At 33.8% G+C, this 23,305-nt stretch overlaps 1 protein-coding gene across 1 annotated transcript; it reads left to right on the top strand.

The window, feature by feature from the left end:
- The first annotated feature begins 5,229 nt into the window (after positions 1-5,229).
- ALB (albumin) lies at positions 5,230-22,387 on the top strand. Its single transcript, XM_002745737.5, has 15 exons — positions 5,230-5,349; positions 6,055-6,112; positions 7,249-7,381; positions 9,381-9,592; positions 10,144-10,276; positions 11,139-11,236; positions 12,895-13,024; positions 14,001-14,215; positions 15,298-15,430; positions 16,552-16,649; positions 17,817-17,955; positions 18,538-18,761; positions 19,934-20,066; positions 20,667-20,734; positions 22,219-22,387. Exons 1-14 carry the CDS (start codon positions 5,271-5,273, stop codon positions 20,706-20,708), a joined length of 1,827 nt encoding a protein of 608 aa, XP_002745783.2. The 5' UTR covers positions 5,230-5,270; the 3' UTR covers positions 20,709-20,734; positions 22,219-22,387.
- Positions 22,388-23,305: the final 918 nt, after the last annotated feature.

Below are 23,305 nucleotides of genomic sequence, written 5' to 3'. Positions count from 1 at the left end.
ATAGTAATTTGTAATGTTGCATTATAATTATCTTCCTATTTGTTTGTCTCCCCGGTTAGATTGTGAATGCCTTGAAATCAGCTTCTTAAAATAAGTATGAAACATTTCCTTGTGGATTGGATTGTGCCCTGTCAACAAGAATGCTGCTGTTAAATAATTAGCATGTTTGTTGATGCCAGGCAATATTTGCTTTTAGATGTCATCACTCCTAATGTGCATTTTTGCCATTTTTTTATGTAACTGCAGATATAAGTTTGTACTCATCAACACAGTCATTTGCTTTCAAGACATTAAATGATTTCAACACAGCCATTTGTTTTTCAGACATTAATAACGGAATAAACAGTATAAATTTAAAAATTAAAATTGAATCAAAATCTAGTAACTTAAGGTATTGCTAATAAATATATGGGATATGTCCCTAGTGTAAATCAAAAGCATTTTGGAAGTAGAGTGCCATTGTCATCATTATATGTTACTAAAATTAGTTCTTTATTTTATTTAAATGCACATTTTCGTTGCAATATATTATTGTTAAGTGAATGATTTTAGCAAACCAAAATTTCAAAGTATTATTCTAACAAAATAATTTTATTCTTTCCAATATCCATATAATCAAAAACTAATACGAAACAATTCAATGCTTATATACCCAACAATGTTTTACCATTATTTTAAAAACATTTACATTATGTAGTTTATTATAATTAGGCTAGAGATGAATTTCAAAAAGGTGAACATATGCCAATTATTTATTTAATATGTTTCTTAAAACTTGCTTTTTATGAATCAAATAAGTCATTTATTCATGTCGGTGCACACATAGCTACTTGGAAAACTCGTGAGAATTTCAAGACTTAAATTCCAAGGTTCAGCTGGGATATGGGTTGAGAAAATTTTAGCTAAGAACTGGCACTAAAAGATTACAAAACACTTCACAAAGTCTAAAGTTATAGAAGACATCAAGGAGAAAAAAAAATACCTTTTAATAAAAACATTCTAAACTCTAGCCACTAAAATTTCAACATGAGACTATTTTAGCTATACAACCTTAGCTGTTTTACAGAAGGTTTGTAAAGTTCAATTTTGTAACTTTAAACTTCTTTTACATAGCAAGTTTCTTGAATTTCATGTTTAAAATATAGAATATGAATAGACTCAAAGTGTATTCATTTGTTAATTACCATCTGTGGCTATCCTTATGAGACAGGATTTGTATTAATTTCACTTTATATGTTTGTAGATTCTATTAGTTGTTAGTTTAAGACTGGATATGCATGGATTGAAGACATTAGCTATATTTTTCTTGCATTTGAAAAACTTAATAAAAGATATGAGAAGGTCTCAGTATAGTTTAGATAAGTTTAAATTATCTTTTTATTCTTTAAAAATATTAAGCTGAACTAGCTAGCACATAATACTTGAGGAACAATTGTGAGACTTAGGAATGAGCAAGCTCTCAAACTTGATTCCTAATTGCCTAACTTGATATATTCTTTCCCACCACTCAGGTCTTTTTCTTATTCGATAAGACTGTCACAGTGAAAACATGGAATTGTAGAATGTTCAAGGTAGAAAGATCCTTAAAGATAATTAAGTCCAACTTGACCCATATGGCATAGCGATATATGCAGATCTGCATGTCCAAGTCGGCAGCTAGAAAGTGACCCTGAAGTGAACTAACCTGCACAGCAAAGAATTGAGAAATTTAAAGTAAAAGTTTGGGAAATTTGAATGTATATAAATCCCAGAGGCCCAGTGTAACTGGGAAAGGGACTCTTTCATCATGGGAGATTTGAGAGCAGAGGGACTTAAAATGTGGGACAAGCCAAAGATGGTGATCTAGGGTGGTTTTTATGATGCGAACATTTTCCTCCTCATTCCCTATGAAATCTGCAGCCAATTCCATATTTTTCACTAATTAAAGTGAATATTTTAGGGAATGGCTTATGGAGGAAAATGAGGGAGCAATTGTTTGGATTACATTCCAATTTGTTATTTGCATTAGAAATGCCTATATACATTTTCATCAATGTCCTAACTTTTTTTGAGGGGGAACTGTATCTTCATAAGTGAACAAGAAGTTACATTACTGATTGTGTTTCAATTGGTTAGTTTGATACTTAATAGTCTTTCACTTTTTCACCCTTCTGTATTTTGTAGAAAGCAATACAAGCTCTTTATGATAGAAAGAATCTGCATATGTTTATTTTACAGTGGAAAAATGCTAAGATTTTCCTGTTCCCAATTTTCTTTCCAAATGAATCCAAATTTCCTGTATTTTGGAATGACTTTGGGTAAAGTGATTGTTCATAGAAAGTCTCTGTTAAAATAGTTAGGGTATTATTAGATGTTGTTACATTTCCATGAAAATATTTTACTTTGTCTTTTAGAGAAGACTCAGAAGTATAACTTATCAGAGTGGGAGATAGCATAAGAGCTAGACCAAACGGATTGCTAGCTGGAGGGGAAACCCGGTTTGAATGACTCAGTGAGAAGCTTCAGGAGTCCTGAGGGTAGCAGAAGGGTCCAGATTTAAGGTTATGATTAGAGTGGCCAGGAAATGGGAGACTGGTTCAGAGATAGTTCATCTACTTAAAAACTGCCTTTTCGGCCGGGAGCGGTGGCTCACGCCTGTAATCTCAGCACTTTGGGAGGCTGAGGCGGGAGGATCACGAGGTCAAGAGATCGAGACCATCCTGGTCAACATGGTGAAACCCTGTCTCTACTAAAAATACAAAAAATTAGCTGGGCACGGTAGCGCGTGCCTGTAATCCCAGCTACTCAGGAGGCTGAGGCAGGGGAATTGCCTGAACCCAGAGGCGGAGGTTGCGGTGAGCCGAGATTACGCCGTTGCACTCCAGCCTGGGTAAGAAGAGCTAACCTCCCCCTCAAAAACAAAAACAAAAAAAACCTATGCCTTTTCTATCCCATTAAAGAAAAATGCCGAAATTCTGACTTTGCAAATCCACAAAATTCAGTTGTTCAAGTATTTCTTATTGGCCACTACACTACAGCCTGGGTGACAGTGCAAACTCTGTCTCAAAAAAAAAAAAAAAAAAAAAAAGAAAGAAAGAAAAGAAAAGGAAAAGAAAGAAACATTAATTTTAAGTATGCAGATATCACTGAGAATTAAATATTTGCTATCTGTTACTCTTTTAGTAGGATACACATAGGCAAAATGCCTTATTGGTACTGTAAGAAAAGATTCTTCTGGGTTTCATCTATTTTGTTTCAAAGCTAGGGATCTTCATTAGATACAGGAAAATTGATTCTAAGTTTTTATTCAGTCATGATGAATTTGAGATTTTTTAAAAGTTTTCTTTGTGTTTAACAATATATTACAATATTATATTACAATATAATATTGCAGTGAAAACTAAATGGACTATTATTTTTCTTTTCATTTGTTAAATGAAAAAATATGCACAAAGTATATGCGTGGGTGACAAAGGCCTGAATTTGTAAAGTAAAAATTACACTCAATAGTAAGGATTTTAGCTTTGCATAGGCCTTTCCCAGGGACTCCTATAAGGAAAAAGCTAGGGTTGGTTACTGACTTCTAACAAATAATTTCTAGGAAGTTAAACATTGACATAATTTATCCAAAAATATTTATTTTATTAATTTAGAAAGACAGAATAGTTTCTTTTTTCTTTTCAGATAAAGATTTTTCTGGCTTTAGAAAATATGCTTGTTTTTCTTTAATGGATATAATTCTGTAGGCCAACTTGCTTTGTGTCTATTTAATTGTAGTCAGAAAGACAAGTCTGGTATTTCCTTTCAGGACTCCCTTGAATCATTAAAAAAATATATATCTATTTATGTATCTATCTATCATCTGTCTAGCTTTGATTTTCTCCTCTTCTTTGCTTTATTATTTAATTAGTACCCATTCCTGAAGAAGAAATAAAATAGTGTAAGATTATAGAAAATATTTTTTTTCATTATAAGACTGAATAGAACAAAATTTCTTTCATTATAAGACTGAATAGAAAAAATAATGCTTTATTAGTCTCTGTGCCTCTATTTGCCATGGGGAAATTTGACTGCCAGTTTTGACTGACTTAGTTATTTAATTAAGTAAAATAATTGGCTTAGTATCAATTATTGTTCTGTAGTATCAGAGAAAGTTGTTTTCCCTACCGGTTGAGCTCAGTAGTTCTTCATATTCTGAGCAAAATGGCAGAGGTAGGATGGCTTTTCCAAGGTAGAGATAAGAACTGTGGTTAGGAAAGGAAGATTTATGAAACATTAATAAAATTATTCTTGCTTTGCTTTGTTTTTAGACATAATGTTAAATTTATTTTGAAATTAAAAGCAACATAAAAGAACATGTGTGCTTTTCTACTTATTGAAAAAGAGAAAGGAAGAAAATATGAAACAGGGATGGAAAGGATCCTATGCCTGGTAAAGGTCTAGGATTCTCATAACCTACAGGGAATTTGGCAAAGATACTCATCACTGTCATTTGGATTCCTTTTCCTCTCCATCTCTCCTTAACTGAGGAACTCATGAGACATGCTCACACTGAATCTGAATATCCTATCTTGGGGCCTGAATCACATGTGGGCCCCAGCAGGGATACGAACATGGAATTTCTAAGTTCTGTTTTACTTGTTACTGTTGCTATGTCTTTCTCTTAGTTTGCCTCTAAGGCACCAACAACTTTTTCAGACAAGATGGCTTCAGAAGAGTGAATAAGACACATAAGCCCTAAAATACGTATGTATGTATATGTGGGTGTGCATGCATGAGCACCTGTGTGTAAATTTTTATTATCTATAGATAAAAGCATACCTGGAGTTAGCAATAGATACAGTTTGGGACTTAACTCTTTCAGTAATTCTTATTTCCAAGCAAGTATTTAGTTTGGTTACCAATTACTAAACATTGAGAACTAAATTGCAAACACTGAGAACTAAAATGTTCAAATGGGAAATTGCAGTTAAAGAGCATGGTAGTGAATAAAAGGTGCAAATTGTTTAAACTCTTATGTAAAATTTGATAAGATGTTTTACACAACTTTAATACATTGACAAGGTCTTGTGGAGAAAACAGTTCCAGAAGGTAAATACACACAAGGGATTTAGTCAAACAATTTTTTGGCAAGAATATTATGAATTTTGTAATCGGTTGGGAGCCAATGAAATACAAAGATGAGTCTAGTTAATAATCTACAATTATTGGTTAAAGAAGTATATTAGTGCTAATTTCTCTCCATTTGTCCTAGCTTTTCTCTTCTGTCAACCCCACGAGCCTTTGGCACAATGAAGTGGGTAACCTTTATTTCCCTTCTCTTTCTCTTTAGCTCAGCTTATTCCAGGGGTGTGTTTCGTCGAGATGCACGTAAGAATTTCATTTTTCTATTGTTCAACTTTTATTCTTTTTCCTAGTAACATAAAGTTTTAGTAAACTGCATTTTTAAAGAATTATTTTGGCATTTATTTCTAAAATGGGATGACATTTGTATTTGTGAAGTCTTACAAGGTTATATTATTAATAAATTTCAAACATCCTAGGTAAAAGAAAAAGAGGGTCAGAATTGTTTAGTGGCTAATTTTCTTTTGAATATGTAGAAAAGTGCAGAGTGACTTAGACAGAATGACTTAAACTTCACAGAATAGAGTTGAAGATTGAATTCATAACTATCCCAAAGACCTATTCATTGCACTATGCCTTATTTAAAAATCACAAAACCTGTGCTGTTGATCTAATAAATAGAACTTGTATTTATATTTACTTTCATGTCAGCCTGTCTTCTCAGTAGTTGTTAATAGACACTGAGAGTATTAGATGATATCTAAGTCTGAATATAAAGCTATAAATATTTAATAATTAAAAAATTAGTATTATTGGTAATTGAATTATTCTTCTGTTTAAAGGCAGGAGAAATAATTCAGCATCATCCTGAGTTTTTCTGTAGGAATCAGAGTCCAATATTTTGAAGTAAATGCATAATCTAAGTCAAATGGAAAAAAATATAAAAAGTAATTTTATTACTTGTTTTCCTCAGTATTTCACAACCTTTTTTTTCTCTCTCTCTCTGCCCAGACAAAAGTGAGGTTGCTCATCGGTTTAAAGATTTGGGAGAAGAACATTTCAAAGACCTGTAAGTTAAAATATTGATGAATCAAATTTAATGTTTCTAATTGTGTTATTTGTTATTCTAAAATGCTTATATTTCCTTGTCATCAGGATCCAGATTCTAAAACAGTGCTGTCTAATAGAGTTTTCTGTATTGAGGAAGATATTCTGTACCTGGGCTATCCAATATAGTAGTCACTGGTCACATGGCTATTGAGTACTTCAAATATGACAAGTGCAACTGAGAAACAAAACTTAAATTATATTTAATTGTAGTTAATTTGAATGTATATAGTCACATGTAGCTAATGGCTACTGTACTGGACAGTACAGCTCTGGAACTCAGACACAACGTGGTTGGTGGAAAGGACTTTAATACAGGTTTCCTTTGGTGGCTCACTCGCTAAATCCCCTTTACATAGGAAACATTCCTGTGGTTAATTGGGATTATTTAAGTATTTTTTAATCTAGTAAAAAAATGAGAAAATAGTTTGTTTTTTAAAAGTCAACGTAATCCTACAGGTTAGTTAAAGAGGTGTGTGGGGATCAGGTGTGTTGGCTCACACCTGTAATCACAGCACTTTGGAAGGCTTGAGCCCAAGAGTTTGAGACCAGCATGGGCAAGTCTCTCAAAAACAAAAACAAAAACAAATTAGCCAGGCATGGTGGCACATGCCTGTAGTCCTAGCTACTTGGGAAGCTGAGGCAGGAGCATCACTTTGCTTGGACCTGAGAAGTCAAAGCTACAGTGAGCCACGATTGTGCCACTGCACTCCAGCCTGGGTGACAGAGTGAGACTCGGTCTCAAAAAAGAAAAAAAGAGTATGTGAGATTTGTTTCTAAGTAACTCAAAGGACTTTTAAAATGCCTGGTCTTGATGATTGGATCTATTTGGCATACTGTATGCTTGCTTGATCCATGTGTGCATCTACTGACACATGCATGCATGTAAACATTAGGGAAATACCATCCTTTTTGCCTAAGAAGCCAGATATGCCTATCTGGGCCTCAGATTAATACCTGATATGAGTAGGCTTTCTGGATAATGGTGAAGAAGATAAAAGATAGAATATATAACCATACATGATTTGTTCTCTAGCATAGCAACCAATTATATATTGAAGTTTTATTACACTGCATTTTTCTATGTCCTTTGTTCAGGGTGCTGGTTGCCTTTTCTCAGTATCTCCAGCAATGCCCATTTGAAGAGCACCTAAAATTAGTGAATGAAGTAACTGAATTTGCAAAAACATGTGTTGCTGATGAGACAGCTGAAAATTGTGACAAATCACTTGTAAGTACATTCAATTTTGGAGATTCTTTCTTCTCTTTGAAGTAATCCCAAGCATTTGAAAGGATTTTTTTTTTGTTTTTAGTTTTCTCAATTATTATTAAATGACTCAATTTGTCAGCAACACTCAAAAGTAACACTCTTTTTAAAATTTGAGGTTTGATTTCTTTTCACAGAGGCTAATAGTGATGTGATAGAATGTATTTATTTATTTGTCTTATTTTGTTATGGTAAGAACCTTTAACATGAGATCTACCCTCTTACATTTTTAAGTGTACAATTCATTATTGTTGACTATGGGTACATTGTTGTATAGCTTAGTCATCTTGCTTTATTAAAACTTTGTGCCCATTGATTAGTAACCCCCCATTTTCTCCTCCCCCAGACCCTGGAAACCATCATTATACTCTATGATTCTATGAGTTTGACTATTTTAGCTACCTCATATAAGTGGTATCATGCCCTGTTTATCTTATCTTTTCTTTTTGAATATATTTTATTGAATTTTAGGTTTGGGGCTACATGTGAAGAACATGCAAGATTGCTGCATAGGTACACACATGGCAGTGTGGTTTGCTGCCTTCCTCTTCATCACCTATATCTGGCATTTCTCCCCATGTTATCCCTTCCCAACTCCTCACCCCCTGCTGTCCCTCCCTAGTTCCCCCTCACAGATCCCAGTGACTACCTTATTTCCCTTAGCATAAAGCATTCAAGGGCCAACCATGTTGTTGCCTATTGCAGAATTTCCTTCATTTCAAGGCTGAATAATATTCCAGTGCATGTGTATACCACATTTTCTTTATCCATTCATTTGTTGATTGACATTAGGTTGGTTTTCTGCATCTTGACTATCATGAATAGTGCTGCAGTGAACATAGGAGAGCTACTATCTCTTAGAGATGATAGCATGGTTTTTATCATCAGAAAACACCAACTGATTTCTGTGCTAATTTTGTTACCTGGGTGGAATAATAGTACAGCTATCTATTCCTCATTTTAGATATCTTTGTGCTTTTACATACTGTACAAAAGCAGAGTACTTAGTCATTTTGAAGAACTTTAAACTTTCAGTATTTCCAGATCAATCTTCAAAACAAGGACAGGTTTATCTTTCTCTCACCACTAAGTGAAAGAAACCTGCTTTCATCCACTTAGCATACTCTTTTTGAAGATAAATTATGCACAGTTGCAACTCTTTGTGAAACCTATGGTGACATGGCTGACTGCTGTGCAAAACGAGAACCTGAGAGAAATGAATGCTTCCGGCAACACAGGAAGGGGAGCCTTTCCCCTTCTTGTTATTACCTCTCCCTCACAGCAGGACTTTGACTTTACACAATACTATGGCTCTACATATGAATTCTTAAAAATACATTAAAAAATTAACAAATTCTTCTATAGTAATGTATTTTCCCTGGGGTTACAATTACTTTCATAATAAAAATTAGAGACAAGGAAAGCATTCATTTAATGGAAAGTGATTTCAAGTAATAGAAAATATAGGAAAATGTTTATATCTTAATAGTCACTTAATATATGATAGATTGTGTTATTCCTCAGTTTTCAATGACATATATTAAAAAATGGCCCTAAAAAAGGTGGCAGATGAAATGAGAAGCTATCTCAATGTTTTTCTCCCCTAGCTGAATTCACCTGCTACTTAGGAGCTTATTTTACCTTGATTTTTGTTATAATTATTGCTCTAATCCTTTAGTTTTAGGTTTGGAAATAGGAGTCATATAACTTTTCTTAAAGCTATTGACTGTCTCTTTGCCCTGTTTTATTCACTGTAAGTTATAGTGTGACAGTTAATTCTTATAAAAATTATACAGAGATGGTTAAATCAAGGGAAACTCTAAATCTGGATTGGAAGGTGAAGTGGATTTTTAAATGATTTCCTGACCAAGCTTTACCAGTATATTAAACTTTTTCTATTGTTCTTTGGCTATAAAAAAAAAAAAGGTTTATAGCTAAAATAAACCTGCTTTCTTCCACCTAGCATACTCTTTTTGGAGACAAATTATGCACAGTTGCAACTCTTCGTGAGACCTATGGTGACATGGCTGACTGCTGTGCAAAACAAGAACCTGAGAGAAATGAATGCTTCCTGCAACACAAAGATGACAAGCCAGACCTCCCTCCATTGGTCAGACCAGAGGTGGATGTGATGTGCACTGCTTTTCAGGAACATGAAGACACATTTTTGAAAAAGTAAGTGATCAGATGTTTATACTTCAAAATTAAAAAGTATGGAGTAACTCCATAGGCCAACACTCACTATAATAATTACCATAACAAAAATATTTTCAACATTAAGACTTGGAAGTTTTATTATGATGAGTTTTTAAAGTAGTATCTGATATCACAAAATTCTACATAACAAAAAATAGAATCAAAGATATTTTGGAGTTTATTGAAACAGGATATGATTTGTCTGAAAAATTCAAGATTGGCATATTTAATATATTATGAAGATATGTATATAAAGTTATTATAATTGATTTGATTTTAGTCAGCAACATTATATTTCCAAAATTTAACCATGTATGCAAACACACACACACACACACACACACACACACTAACCCTTTTTTCACAGACTTAAAGAATAACAAAGACAAGACCATCATGTGCAAATTGAGCTTAATTGGTTAATTAGGTATCTTTGGGTTTTGGAAGTTCTGGAAAGCATGCTGATTACAATTGTTTCTGTAATACTGTCTGCTATAGAAAAGTGACTGTTTTTCTTTTTCAAAATTTAGATACTTATATGAAGTTGCCAGAAGACATCCTTACTTCTATGCCCCAGAACTCCTTTTCTTTGCTCAAAAGTATAAAGCTGCCTTTACAGAATGTTGCCAGGCTGCTGATAAAGGTGCCTGCTTGTTGCCAAAGGTATTGTGCAGAAGAATAGAAAAAAGAGTTCATAGTGCAGACTCAGATTTTGACCATTTTGTGGCTAGTTTTAGGGAACCTGGGTGTCTGATATAAACTTCTTGACATGGACAAAAAAGCCTTCTCCACTCTTACCTCCCCCAAATCTTTCATCTTTGAAGGCCTACAGTCTCATTTCTTCTTTTAAGATTTGCCAGTGATAATCTGACAGAGGTAATCACTGTGCATGTGTTTAAATATTTCACCACTTTTTATGGTGCTGATCACTATAGTGAAATATTGAAACTTGTTTGTCAAATTGCACAGCAAGGGGCCACAGTTCATGTTTATATTTTCATGATCCTTTTTATTAGAGAGGAAATCCAAAGTAGAGAATTTTACTGCATCTAGATGCTTGAGTTCATGCATTTATTTCATAAATATACTTTATGGAGTGCTTTATTTTCTTTTCTGAGAATTCTGCTGATGTTGGAAGAGTTGGTGGAGGAGAGACTGAAATTAATTATACACAAAATTTAAAAATTAGCAAAATTGCAGTCCCTGGGATATTAGTGTACTATTTCTCCTATTTTTCCTCCCATTTTTAGGGCTTTCTTCCCACTCTTTCTCCCACTTTTAAGGCTCTTTTCCCTGGCAATATTTCCAGTTGGTTTCTAACTACATAGGGAAATTCTGCTGTGACCAGAATGATCTTTTCTTTTCTTACGAAACAAAATAATTATTTGCCAAAGGGAGTACTTGGGAATTTAGGCATAAGTTATCTTTTCAAAATTTAATTTGTCATAGTCTCATCTGAGGTTATGGAGGGGTGTTTCAAGTAGAATTTTTTTTCTAATTCTTGCCAAATGATTCCTTTTTGTAGCTCGATGAACTTCGGGATCAAGGGAAGGCTTCATCTGCCAAACAGAGATTGAAGTGTGCCAGTCTCCAGAAATTCGGAGAAAGAGCTTTCAAAGCATGGTAAATATTTTTGAACATAATTTGCATCTTTACAATGATATAAATGATAATACTTCAGTGTCAAAATTGTACACTTTTATGCATTTTTAAAAGTGCTGTTAAATGCATTTCTTTGGTTGTCTAAAAGGTAGAACTCTAGTAGAGGTAAAAATCAGAATATCAATGACAATTTGACATTGTATTTAATCTTTTTTTTAAATAGTCAAAGAATTTAGAAGACACTGTCCTTTTTGTCCTAAAAAACAGGACAGATATTTAAGTTCTATTTATTTATCAAAACTTGGACTCTTATTCTAATGGTTCATTATTTTTATAGAGCTGTAGGCATTGTTCTTTATTTAATTTTTAAAGTTATTTTTAATTTTTGTGGATACATAGTAGTTATACATATTTACAGGGTATATGAAATATTTTCATAAAAGTATATAACATATAATCCTTTAATTTAATTTTATCTCCCCCCAATGATCTAAAACTGTATGTTTGTCCTTTTATGTCCTGATAGTTAAATTCAGTCACCAACTAAATTGAAGTTACTTCTTATTTTTGCATAGCTCCACCTCTGATCTTCATCTCAGGTTTTTGCCTGGGCCTCTGTTTATGTACTACTTAGTTGGTTCTGGGAGCATAATTTAATATCTGAGAAATATACTAGAAAAATACTAGCTGTCCCCTCAGTCTCATTTCTTACCTGCTAGTCAACAGCAAATCAACATAACAGGAGACAAAATGAAAATAATAGACATTAGGCATGCTCTCTAGAAACTGTCAATTGAACTGTATTTGCCCATCATTCCTATGACCTACACCACCAAAATCAACCAAATTTATAAACAAAACAGCCCCAACATAAAAGTATACACATATAAACAGGCTATGATTGGTTCTGGGAAAGAAGTCTCCTTCATCAGATTTAGGCAACTGTGAAATGACTACAGAAAGAAGAAAATTAGACTTTTACATCTTGTCATAGAGTTTAAAGATGGTGCTGGATCTTTCTTTTTATACGTATGATCAATAAAAACTCCCTCATTCTGTAGAAGTTATAAGATTTCTATTCTAAAAGACCTTTAGAAGTTAGAAAGAATATGTTGCAATTGAGAAAAAAGACAACTGGTGTTGGTGTAGTACTCCTTAGATTATAAAATATTTTTGAATGTATCATATAATTTGATCCTCAAAACAATTTTTCACTTTAGCACATTGTTGTGATACTGCAGAGGCTGAAGCTGAGAGAGGCTAAGTAAACTGTTTAGAGACCTACTGCTAATCTGATAAAGCCAGATCTGGATGTCACATCTATACTCAAACCTGATGCCTCTCAGCCTGTTGCCCCATTCAGAGTTCCTTTCTGATTTCTGCTTTTATGATGTGCTAGATTTCTATCTGTTGCCACACTCATAAATGGATAATTCTGCCCTAAAGAAAAATGATGAACATTTGGTTGAGTACTAGAACTAATGAATTTTAAAAATTATTTCTGTACCTATGCAACAATCCTGCATGATCTGCACATGTACCCCAGAACCTAAAGTACAATTAAAAAATTATTTCTGTGTGTTAGTTTTGAATTTTCTTATCAGAAATAGTATTTGCCTAGTGCTTTCATAAAAAATAGTGCATGGTAATACTATTTTCATGGTTGATTTTCTTTTTAGGTCAGTAGCTCGCGTGAGCCAGAGATTTCCCAAAGCTGACTTTACAGAAGTTACCAAGGTAGTGACAGATCTTACCAAAGTCCATACAGAATGCTGCCATGGAGATCTGCTTGAATGTGCAGACGACAGGGTAAGGAGTCATCAATATGCTCTTTGTTAGCTTGCATGCTCCAGTTTGTAGAATGGATGAGTTTGCTATCATTGGTAATAGCTGACAGTAGGTTGAGATTGTCTTCCATGCTTCCCTCTGCCCTATATTCAACCTTTTCCTGCCTGTGGTGGTGGTACTTTTCTTTTTCAGCCTGGCTATAAATTACATGATAAGCTCGTTCACGAATTTGTAATCCCTTTCAGTGATGCTCTAACTGTAAATAAAGGCTTAAACTGAAGTAGAACAGTTACAAGGTTCTACTTGATAGAACATCTGCAAGGTAGATGTCTAAGAAGCTTTTTGGAGGGAGGGAGGTGAACTTGGAGGCCACTACCTGAAGAGATATTTGGAAACAATATATTTTTCTTCTCTATGTTCCCGCCCTTAATTAGCTCTCTTTGTTAGATATGCAAATACTTGGAATGATTACTCTTTTCTCCAAACTTAAAAGATTTTCTCCCTTTCTTCAAAGATTAAACTTAGGGACAAATACTAGAATCCTAATCTCTCATGACACTTTCTGGAAGATTTAAGGCAGCTCGTTTGTGTATGTAAGCAGGGCCTGTGACTATGACTATGATCTTGACTCATTTTTCAAAAATCTTCCATATTATTTAGTTATTTGGTTTCAAATGCCTGCACTTAATTTCAGGGGATTATTTGGAAAAAGAGCATTGAGTTTTAATAAAAAAACTTAAATGCTTTAACAATAGAAATATAAATTTAATAAATAACTGATCTGAGCACCTGCTACTGATTAGTCTATTTTAATCTAGTGGGAATGTTTTGTAGTCCTATCTATATCTCCAGGTTTAGGAGCAAACAGAGTATGTTCATAGAAGGCACATGTGTATGGTCTTAGAATACAATGAATATCTTCTGCCAATTTAAGGTCTGAGGAGGAAGTGCAGTAATGTTAATTTGTGTTGGACAATTTCCACCAACTTACTTATAGGCGGAGCTTGCCAAGTATATGTGTGAAAATCAAGATTCACTCTCCAGTAAACTGAAGGAATGCTGTGAGAAACCTCTGTTGGAAAAATCCCACTGCCTTGCCCATGTGGAAAACGATGAGATGCCTGCTGACTTGCATGCATTAACTGATGACTATGTTGAGAGTAAGGATGTTTGCAAAAACTATGCAGAGGCAAAAGATGTCTTCATGGGCATGTAAGTAGATAAGAAGTTATTCTTTCATGGCTTTGGTATGACCTCACAACCTGGGAGGATAGTCTAGGCTTTTCTCTGGAGTTGCTACAATTTCCCTGTTGCCCAGCATGTTTCTTCATCCTTCCCTTTCCCAGCTTTTAACAGTTTTTGAAATAATTTGTCAAATACATTGTCATAAAATAATATAGGCTCATGGCAAAATCTCAACATTCCTTACTCCTTAGAGACATTTCTGAAAATACCTAGAAATATTTTGTGTATATATAAATTACATATACTTCATTCAAAGTGTGTTTTTTGAACATCTATAATACATGCATGTGACTATGTATTACCTATCTAACTAATCTAATCTACTCTAGCTAATGTATACAATGGTAGCAAAGAATTGTAGAAAGAAGCATAGAATCTGATACCACGTGCTTTATATTTGGTTAAAAGACCAGAAGTTCAGTATAATGGCAATATGGTACACAACTAAATTACAAAATAAATGTTTGCATATTGTCAGAAAGCGTGGTGACAAACTTTGCATTTTTATTGTTGGATTATGATAATATCCTATGCACTAAATAATATTTCATAAAATTGTGTGCCCTGCAAGATTTCACTCATACAGAGAAGAAAGAAAACATTTTAAGACCATATCTCTACCCATCTATTTATCAGAGTCTCTTTGAGATATAGTTTAAATCAAAATGTTAATATAAGTAATAGGTATTATTCATCAAACACTTCATATGTGCCAAGCACTGTGTGTTTTGTGTAGATTATGTCATATAGTTCTCATGATCCACCTCCTGAGACAGACAATATTATTATCTCCATTCCACCAAGAAGGAGACTAAGGCTCTGATCATCTAAATAAGTTGCCTAAGGTGACACAGTAAAATAAGTGTCAGAGGTAGGAATTTAGCCTTGATAACTTTAACTCTGGACCCCAAGTCCTTAGCTACTAAGTTTTACTGCCTGGGGTGTAGTCAAATTAAGACTTTTGGCATATGAGTTACTTTTGAGGTTAGCTTTGTGATTTTTGGTGCTAATTCGTCCAGTAAAGTCTATTTTATTTTCATCTTAATTAGGTTTTTGTATGAATATTCAAGAAGGCATCCTGATTACTCTGCCATGCTGCTGCTGAGACTTGCCAAGGCATATGAAGCCACTTTAGAGAAGTGCTGTGCCACTGCAGATCCTCATGGATGCTATGCCAAAGTGGTATGTTTATTGTTTGAAAAAAATGTAATTCTTTGACTGATGATTCCAATAATGAGAAAGAAAAATAATGCAAGAATGTAAAATGATGTACAGTGCAATTTAGATCTTTCCTTGAGATTATTTCAATTCTTCAATTCAATACTAAGGCTACTTTTCTAAGAAAAAGTAGCCTTAGAATGTTTAACAAAATGTAGAATAGTCTAGAAAAGAAAGATCTGAACAGAGCAATCTCTAAATAATTTTGATAATTTTTCTTTTATTCACAATCCTGAGAACAAAATAATTTAAATTTAAATGTTAATTAGAAGATATTTAACTTAGTTGTAAAGTCAGTTAACCTGATTCCAATATTTTTGCATTTTAATTGTTGGATCATGATAACATCCTTTTATCAAGTACTAGAATTAATTTCTTAAGGGAAATCGTAGAATATATACCTTTAGAATATTTTCAAATCTTTTTGAAAAAGTTTAGTAAATTAAGTTAGGAGCAGAAATCTGTTCTGGAAGATTTTTAGGGTCCCCACTATCATATGTAATGGTTTCAAAACTATTCAGAATAAAAGAAAACTCATTCTTTCCTCTATAAAGAAGCTACTGTATGCCAGGCACCATGCACAACCAATGACCAAGGTAAAATCTCTCATTTTGGAGAGCCCAGAATGTAACTGGAAAGAGGAACTAATAATAGTAATATGTATAATCATAGCCATTATTTATTAAACTTTTATTATAAGGAGGCAGTGTTTAATTTCATTAGCTTAATTCATTTACAGAGCAGCTCTGTGAGATGAGTACCATCTTTGCCCCTATTTTGGAGATAAGGATTCTGAAGTGTAGAGATGGTCGGTAAAATTGCACAGCTGAAGAATGAGTCAGGTAACTTGGCTCAAATACTGGTCATTGAACTCCAGAGCCTGAATATTCTTAGCCAGTTACAGGATGCAAGCTCTCCAAATAAACAGTTTGAATGTAATGTGACAGATGTGGCATTGATATTTATCTATTCATGTGGATTTCAGAAGCTAGGAGAAAATATATGGTTCTGACCAGAGGGGTGAAAAACAACCTGCATCTGATCCTCAGGTGTGGTACTATCAACACAATTCTTTTATGTTTCAGTTTGATGAATTCCAGCCTCTTGTGGAAGATCCTCAGAACTTAGTCAAACATAACTGTGAACTTTTTGAGCAGTTTGGAGAGTACAAATTCCAGAATGAGTAAGTAATTTTTATTGACTAATTCTTGATCAATTTGTACTTATTTAAGACTTAATATATGAGCCACCTAGCATAGAACTTTTAAGAATGAAAATACACTATATATTTCTAATCACTCTTTGTCACAAACGAAAGGAGAGGAGAGGTAAAATAGTTGATGGGTTGGAGAGGCTTATATTTCAATGTAGTCTAAAAATTGTTCTTAAGACTGGAAGTATGTCACCTGGGAGGGCAAATAACAAATCTTGGTATATCAGAACTGAGGATGTTCCTTGAAGATTAAGGAATAGTTAATGGACAAATAGAACATGGCAATATTTTGTAGAGCAGGAAGTAGTAGGCCTTGAATAGCAGTTGCTCAAAAAGTAATATATAAGCTGAAAAAAATATAGTAAAATGAATTAGATATTTGAATATTAAGTTCAAGTTCTTTGGGAGATGTGCCTAGTCTTTGCTGGTTAAACCTTATGTTTCTGTGGAATTTCTCTCCACAGAAGAGATAGAGACAGAATGGCTTGCTGGACTAATGTCCCAATTCAATAGAGCCTTACCTATGAAGGTAAAAACAAGAAGAGACATATTATACTGTAGATATTTATTGTGTGGCTCATACACATAGTGCTCTTCTGATTATGGGTTTTAGGGATAACAGTGAACAAGACATAGTTGCTTCCCTCAAGTAGATTACAGTCATATGTTGACTTTTAATGGTGATTGACATTCTTAATACATTATTATTATGTATTAGATACCATGTCAGATTAATTATGTTTTATTACTTTTAATTTAATCCTTTAACTACCCCTATTGAGTCAGATATATTTCCTCCCATTTCCTACTTGTATCTTTCAAATTTAGCATCTGAAGCTCTCTCCAGGTTTTATTGAAAAAAGAAAGAAAGAAATGTATGAATGTCACTGAATTAGGTAACTCACTTTCCCAAGATTATACAAGTGGTACAGCTGGAAGTCAAAGCCAGGTTTAACTAGTTGTTCAGAAGCAAGTTTTCCCCCCTACACTAACCTATTACTCTCAGATGGAGATAATATGACAAATGGAGCATAGGAACATTTTAGTTGATTCTGACCAAGTGTTCTCTGTTTTATTTTCTATGTTAGACAGTTTCTTGCCTGGCTGAAAACACATTGACTTCTTTTTTTTTTTCAGGCTATTAGTTCGTTACACCAAGAAAGTACCCCAAGTGTCAACTCCAACTCTTGTAGAGGTCTCAAGAAACCTAGGAAAAGTGGGCACCAAATGTTGTAAACAGCCTGAAGCAAAAAGAATGCCCTGTGTAGAAGACTATGTGAGTCTTTAAAAAACATAATAAATTAAAAACACAAAATTTTACCTTTAGATATTGATAATGCTGACTTTTAGGAGCATAAGGGAGTAATGTGTGTGTTCATGTTTTTGTGCGTGTGTGTGTGTGTGTGTGTGTGTGTGTGTGTGCATGTATGTGTGCTATTGGCAGCCAGGGCCCCAGAGATGATAAATTGTTTTTTAAAAATTTATGCATTTTCAGGGTTCAATCCTAATGTTCTCTAAATTTTTACTTTCTTTGGGGGATCTATTCTTTAATGTATCATTATAGGACTATTTCTTCTTCACTGTAACACATGTCTCAGCACATATTGCCTGAAATTATTTTCATCAATTGTTTTCTCAAGCAAATTATTCTTGAAATGTAGACATTTAATTAAAAGGAAGAGACTTTTGAAAGTCCTTATTTGTAGTTTAAACACAAGTCACTGCCTCAAATCAATTTTGGATTCAACATTGCTAGTTGAAACATAATACTTATTTTGGTGCACTGGAAAGTCAGAAGTTCATGGAAAATTTTCAGCTTTAACTCTTTTGAATTTTTGCTCTCCTGCCTGTTCTTTAGCTGTCCGTGGTCCTGAACCAGTTGTGTGTGCTGCATGAGAAAACACCAGTAAGTGACAGAGTCACCAAATGCTGCACGGAATCCCTGGTGAACAGGCGACCATGCTTTTCTGCTCTGGAAGTCGATGAAACATATCTTCCCAAAGCGTTTAATGCTGAAACATTCACCTTCCATGCAGATATGTGCACACTTTCTGAGAAGGAGCAACAAGTCAAGAAACAAACGTGAGAAGTATTTCATTACTGCACGTGTTTGTAGTCTTGATGGCAAGAACTGTCAATTCAAATTATTAACTTTTCCTGAAGTAGTGATTACATTTCTTAGAGGAAAGTATTGCCATTATTATGCTGATAAAAGTACCCAGAATAAGATGAATAACTTTTTAAAGACAAAATCCTATGTTATAATATTCCTAAAATTATTCAGAGTAATATTGAGGAGTAAAGCCACCATAGAATAACATCTTAGGCCATGATCAGTAGAAAAAGGTGAACAATTAACTGATAAATTTGCACACATGGCAACTTATTTAGTAGGAACCATAGGATAATTTATTTCTAGATGTAAATAATTATTTTAAGTTTGCCCTATGGTGACCCCACACATGAGACAAACACCCAAGATGTGATTTTTATGAAAAAGACTTGAATAAAAAACATCTAGAAATGCAAGCCCTGAAGCTTAACTCATTATTGCTATCACAGGGGTTAGAATTGCATGAAATTTAGCAATAGAAAGTTGCTGTCATCTCTGGTGGGCTGTAATCACGGTCTAGGCTTAAGAGTAATATTGCAAAACCTGTCATGCCCACACAAATCTCTCTCTGGCACTGTTGTCTTTGCAGATGTCAATGAAAGAGAACCAGAAGCTCCAATGAGTTTGGATAGCCTTATTTTCTATAGCCTTTCCATTAATGACTTTGAATGGAGCAAAGTTTAAAGACCAAATATAAAGACTCTCATCTTTATAGATGAGAAAAATTTTAAATAAATTCCAAGATAATTAAATTTTAAGGATAAGTTTTAGCTCTTAAATAGCTATAAAACCCAATATAACATAATATGGCACGTCCAAAATCTGAATAATATATAATTGCAATGACATACTCCTTTTCAGAGCTGTACTGAAAAGATATTTGTTGATACTACATAACATGATGAGTGGTTTATACTGATTATTTCATCTGATCTCCATGAAGGTGGATTTTATTATCCTCATCATGCAGATGAGAATATTAAGACTTATAGAGTTATGCCTGAGTGCCAAAGTACTCAGAGTTGGGGGTTCCAAGATTTATAATCTTAAATGATGGGACTACCATCCTTACTATCTCCATTTTTCTATGTGTGAGTAATGTTTTTCCTGTTTTTCTTTTTCTTTTTCCATTCTAACTCAGTGCACTTGCTGAGCTCGTGAAACACAAGCCCAAGGCAACAAACGAGCAACTGAAAACTGTTATGGAGGATTTCGCAGCTTTCGTAGAGAAGTGCTGCAAGGCTGACGATAAGGAGGCTTGCTTTGCTGAGGAGGTACTACAGTTATCTTCATTTTAATATGTCCAGTCTTCATTTTTGCATGTTTGGTTAGGCTAGGGTTTAGGGATTTCTATATCAAAGGAAACTCTGTACATGTGGGACAGGGATCTTATTTTATAAACAATTGTCTTACAAGATGAATAAAATAGCTGTTTGTTTTATCTCCTGCTCTATTGTGCCATCCTGTTAAATGTTTATAATGCCTGTTCTGTTTCCAAATTTGTGATGTTTATGAATATTGGTAGGAATATTTTTAAGGCCTGATCATTAAATCAAAACATTAATTTATTTAAACATTTTCTTGAAAAGTGGTGGTTTGTGATTTAGTTGATTTTATAGGTTACTGGGAGAATTTACATTCAAATGTCTAATCACTTAATATTGTCCCTTGTGGCCTGACAATACTTTTTTTTATTCCTTTGGGGACAACTATGTCTGTGAGCTTTCTTCTAGAGATTATAGTAGTGAATTGGAATTAAAGGATATGATGCATATGAAATCATTTTGCAATCATCAATAGCTTCATAAATGCTAGTTTTGTATTCTAATAGTAATGCTAATATTTTCCTGATATCTGTATTTCTTTTTATTCAGGGTCCAAAACTTGTTGCTGCAAGTGAAACTGCCTTAGCCTAAAGACATGGTAACTAAGAGCATCTCAGGTAACTACATTTTGAATTTTTTTAAAAAAGTAACTATAATAATAATAATTATTAAAAGAGCAAAGATTGACCATTTCCAAGAGCCATATAGACCAGTACCAACCACTATTCTAAACTATTTATATACGTATATATTAGCTTTAAAAATTCTCAAAATAGTTGCTGAGTTGGGAACTATTATTATTTCTATTTTGTAGATGAGAAAATGAAGGTAAACATCAAAGTATAGGTTAAGTAATTTTCCAAAGGTTCACCCAGCTAGTGAATGGTGGAGACAAAATACAAAATTCAAACCAAAGTCTAAGTGTTACCCATTATCCTATCCTAACTTATATGTCCTATTCTAACTTATATCATTAGTATTAGAGAATAGTAATTCCTAGAGTATTCCCTGAAGAGCCATCCAAGTAAGTTATGGCTCAGCAGGGAATACTCTAGGAATTAGGCCAAACCATACGAAAGAGGCCTTTATAGGGCAAATACAGTTGAATATCAGTTATTTCATATGGTTCAACTTAATAGTTCAACTAATTCTTTCCATTGGACAATATGATGGATCTGCCTTCTGTGAACTTTATAGTGAACAATCTGCTATTAAATTTCCAATTTGTCAACAAGCTGAGCTTTAATAGGACTTATCTTTTTATGACAAAAGGGCCCACTTTAAAATGTAGATGTTCGAGCATAAGCATGTTTTACCTATTTTGTGTGAATTATTTTGGAAGAATTAAAAAATAGAACCACAACAGAACATGTTGTTAAAAATAAGTTATTCAACTACTTTAAAAAAATAGAGATGGGAGATATCTCTTTGTTGCCCAGGCTGGTCTCAAACTCCTGGGCTCAAGCAATCCTCCCACCTCAGCTCCACCCAAAAAGTACCGGCATTACAGGTGTGAACCACCATGCTGGCTTCAACTACTTTTTAAACATGAGTTATTTTCATATTTTCCAAACTGACTGTGATGTCTACTCTACTATTATGATTTAACTTCCTCTTTGCCCATATGACAATACCTACATATGCATTCAGGCAAGAAAGAAACTTTGCATCTCTACAAATTTGGTAGTGTGAAGATGTGATTTGTTTTGGTCCTAAGTGGAAAGATTTTCTTCATAAAGTTCTAACTTTGAGAAGATATGTTTTTGCTTGTAATAACTTAGGTAAGATATAGAGGTTGAATAAATAACTCTGAGGAGTGATGATGAAAAGCCTCTGACTTTGAAGCTTGAGTCTGATGGCACCAATGGTGTTCCCTTTCACCAATGGTGAAAAAGGAGCTTCACAACTTTTATTGGTGTGTCCTTTTGCCTAGCTCAACAAAAGGAGAATTCAGCAGCCATAAGACTACGACAGGCTTAAATTATTTTCACTGGCGGAAATTGCAGAAAGATGGCCTAAGTAATTTGGCATTTATTTTAATAGATTTGAAAAACACAGCCATTTTGCAAATAGGGCTGATATTTGTCCTTTTGTTTTTCAGCCTATCACGAGAATAAGAGAAAGAAAATAAAGATCAAAAGCTTATTCATCTGTTTTTCTTTTTTGTTGGTGTCAAGCCAACACCCTGTCTAAGAAACATAAATTTCTTTGATCATTTTGCCTCTTTTCTCTGTGCTTCAATTAATAAAAAATGAAAAGAATCTAAAAAAGTGGTCCAGCACTGTTATTTTTCAAAGGTGTGTTGCTATCCTGAAAATTCTGTAGGTTCTGTGGAAGTTCCAATGCTCTATCTTATTCCACTTCAGTAGAGGATTTCTAGTTTCTCGTGGGCTAATTAAATAAAACATTAATACTCTTCCAAGTTATGGATTACAAATATTAAAAATAATATTTTGATATAATAACTATGAATAAAAGAACAAAAACTATGGTATAGGTAAGGAATGTAAAACATGGCTTTTCTCTCAGAAAAAAACAGTTCTAAAATTCATATGGAATCAAAAACAAGAGCCTGCAGAGCCAAAGCAACACTAAGCAAAAACAACAAATCTGGAAGGATTGAATTACCTGATTTCAACCTATACAAGGGCATAGTCACCAAAACAGCATGGTACTGGTATAAAAATAAGCATATAGACCAGTAGGAACAGAATAGAGAACCCAGAAAGAAACCCATATACTTGTAGCCAACTGATCTTAGACAAAGCAAACAAAAACATTAAGTGGGGAAAAGACACCTTTTCAACAAATGGTGCTAGAATAATTGGCAACCATACGTAGGACAATGAGGCTAGATCCTTATCTCTCACCTTATACAAAAATCAACTCAAGATGGATTAGGAGCTTAAATTGAGATCTAAAACTATAATAATTCTAGACAGTAACATTGGAAAAACACTTCTATATATGAGCTTAGGCAAGGATTTCATGACCAAAAACACAAAAGCAACTGCAATAAAATCAAAGATAAATTGCTGGGACTTAATTAAACTAAAAAGTTTTGCATGGCAAGAGAAACAGTCAGCTGAGTAAACAGACAACCCACAGAGTGGGGAAAAAAATCTCACTATCTACACATCTGACAAAGGACTAATATCCAGACTACAATGAACTCAAACAAATCAACA

The sequence above is a fragment of the Callithrix jacchus genome, chromosome 3 (genome assembly GCF_049354715.1).
Source record: "Callithrix jacchus isolate 240 chromosome 3, calJac240_pri, whole genome shotgun sequence".
NCBI classification, from domain to species: domain Eukaryota; kingdom Metazoa; phylum Chordata; class Mammalia; order Primates; family Cebidae; genus Callithrix; species Callithrix jacchus.
This window is presented reverse-complemented; position numbering and strand designations above follow the sequence as displayed.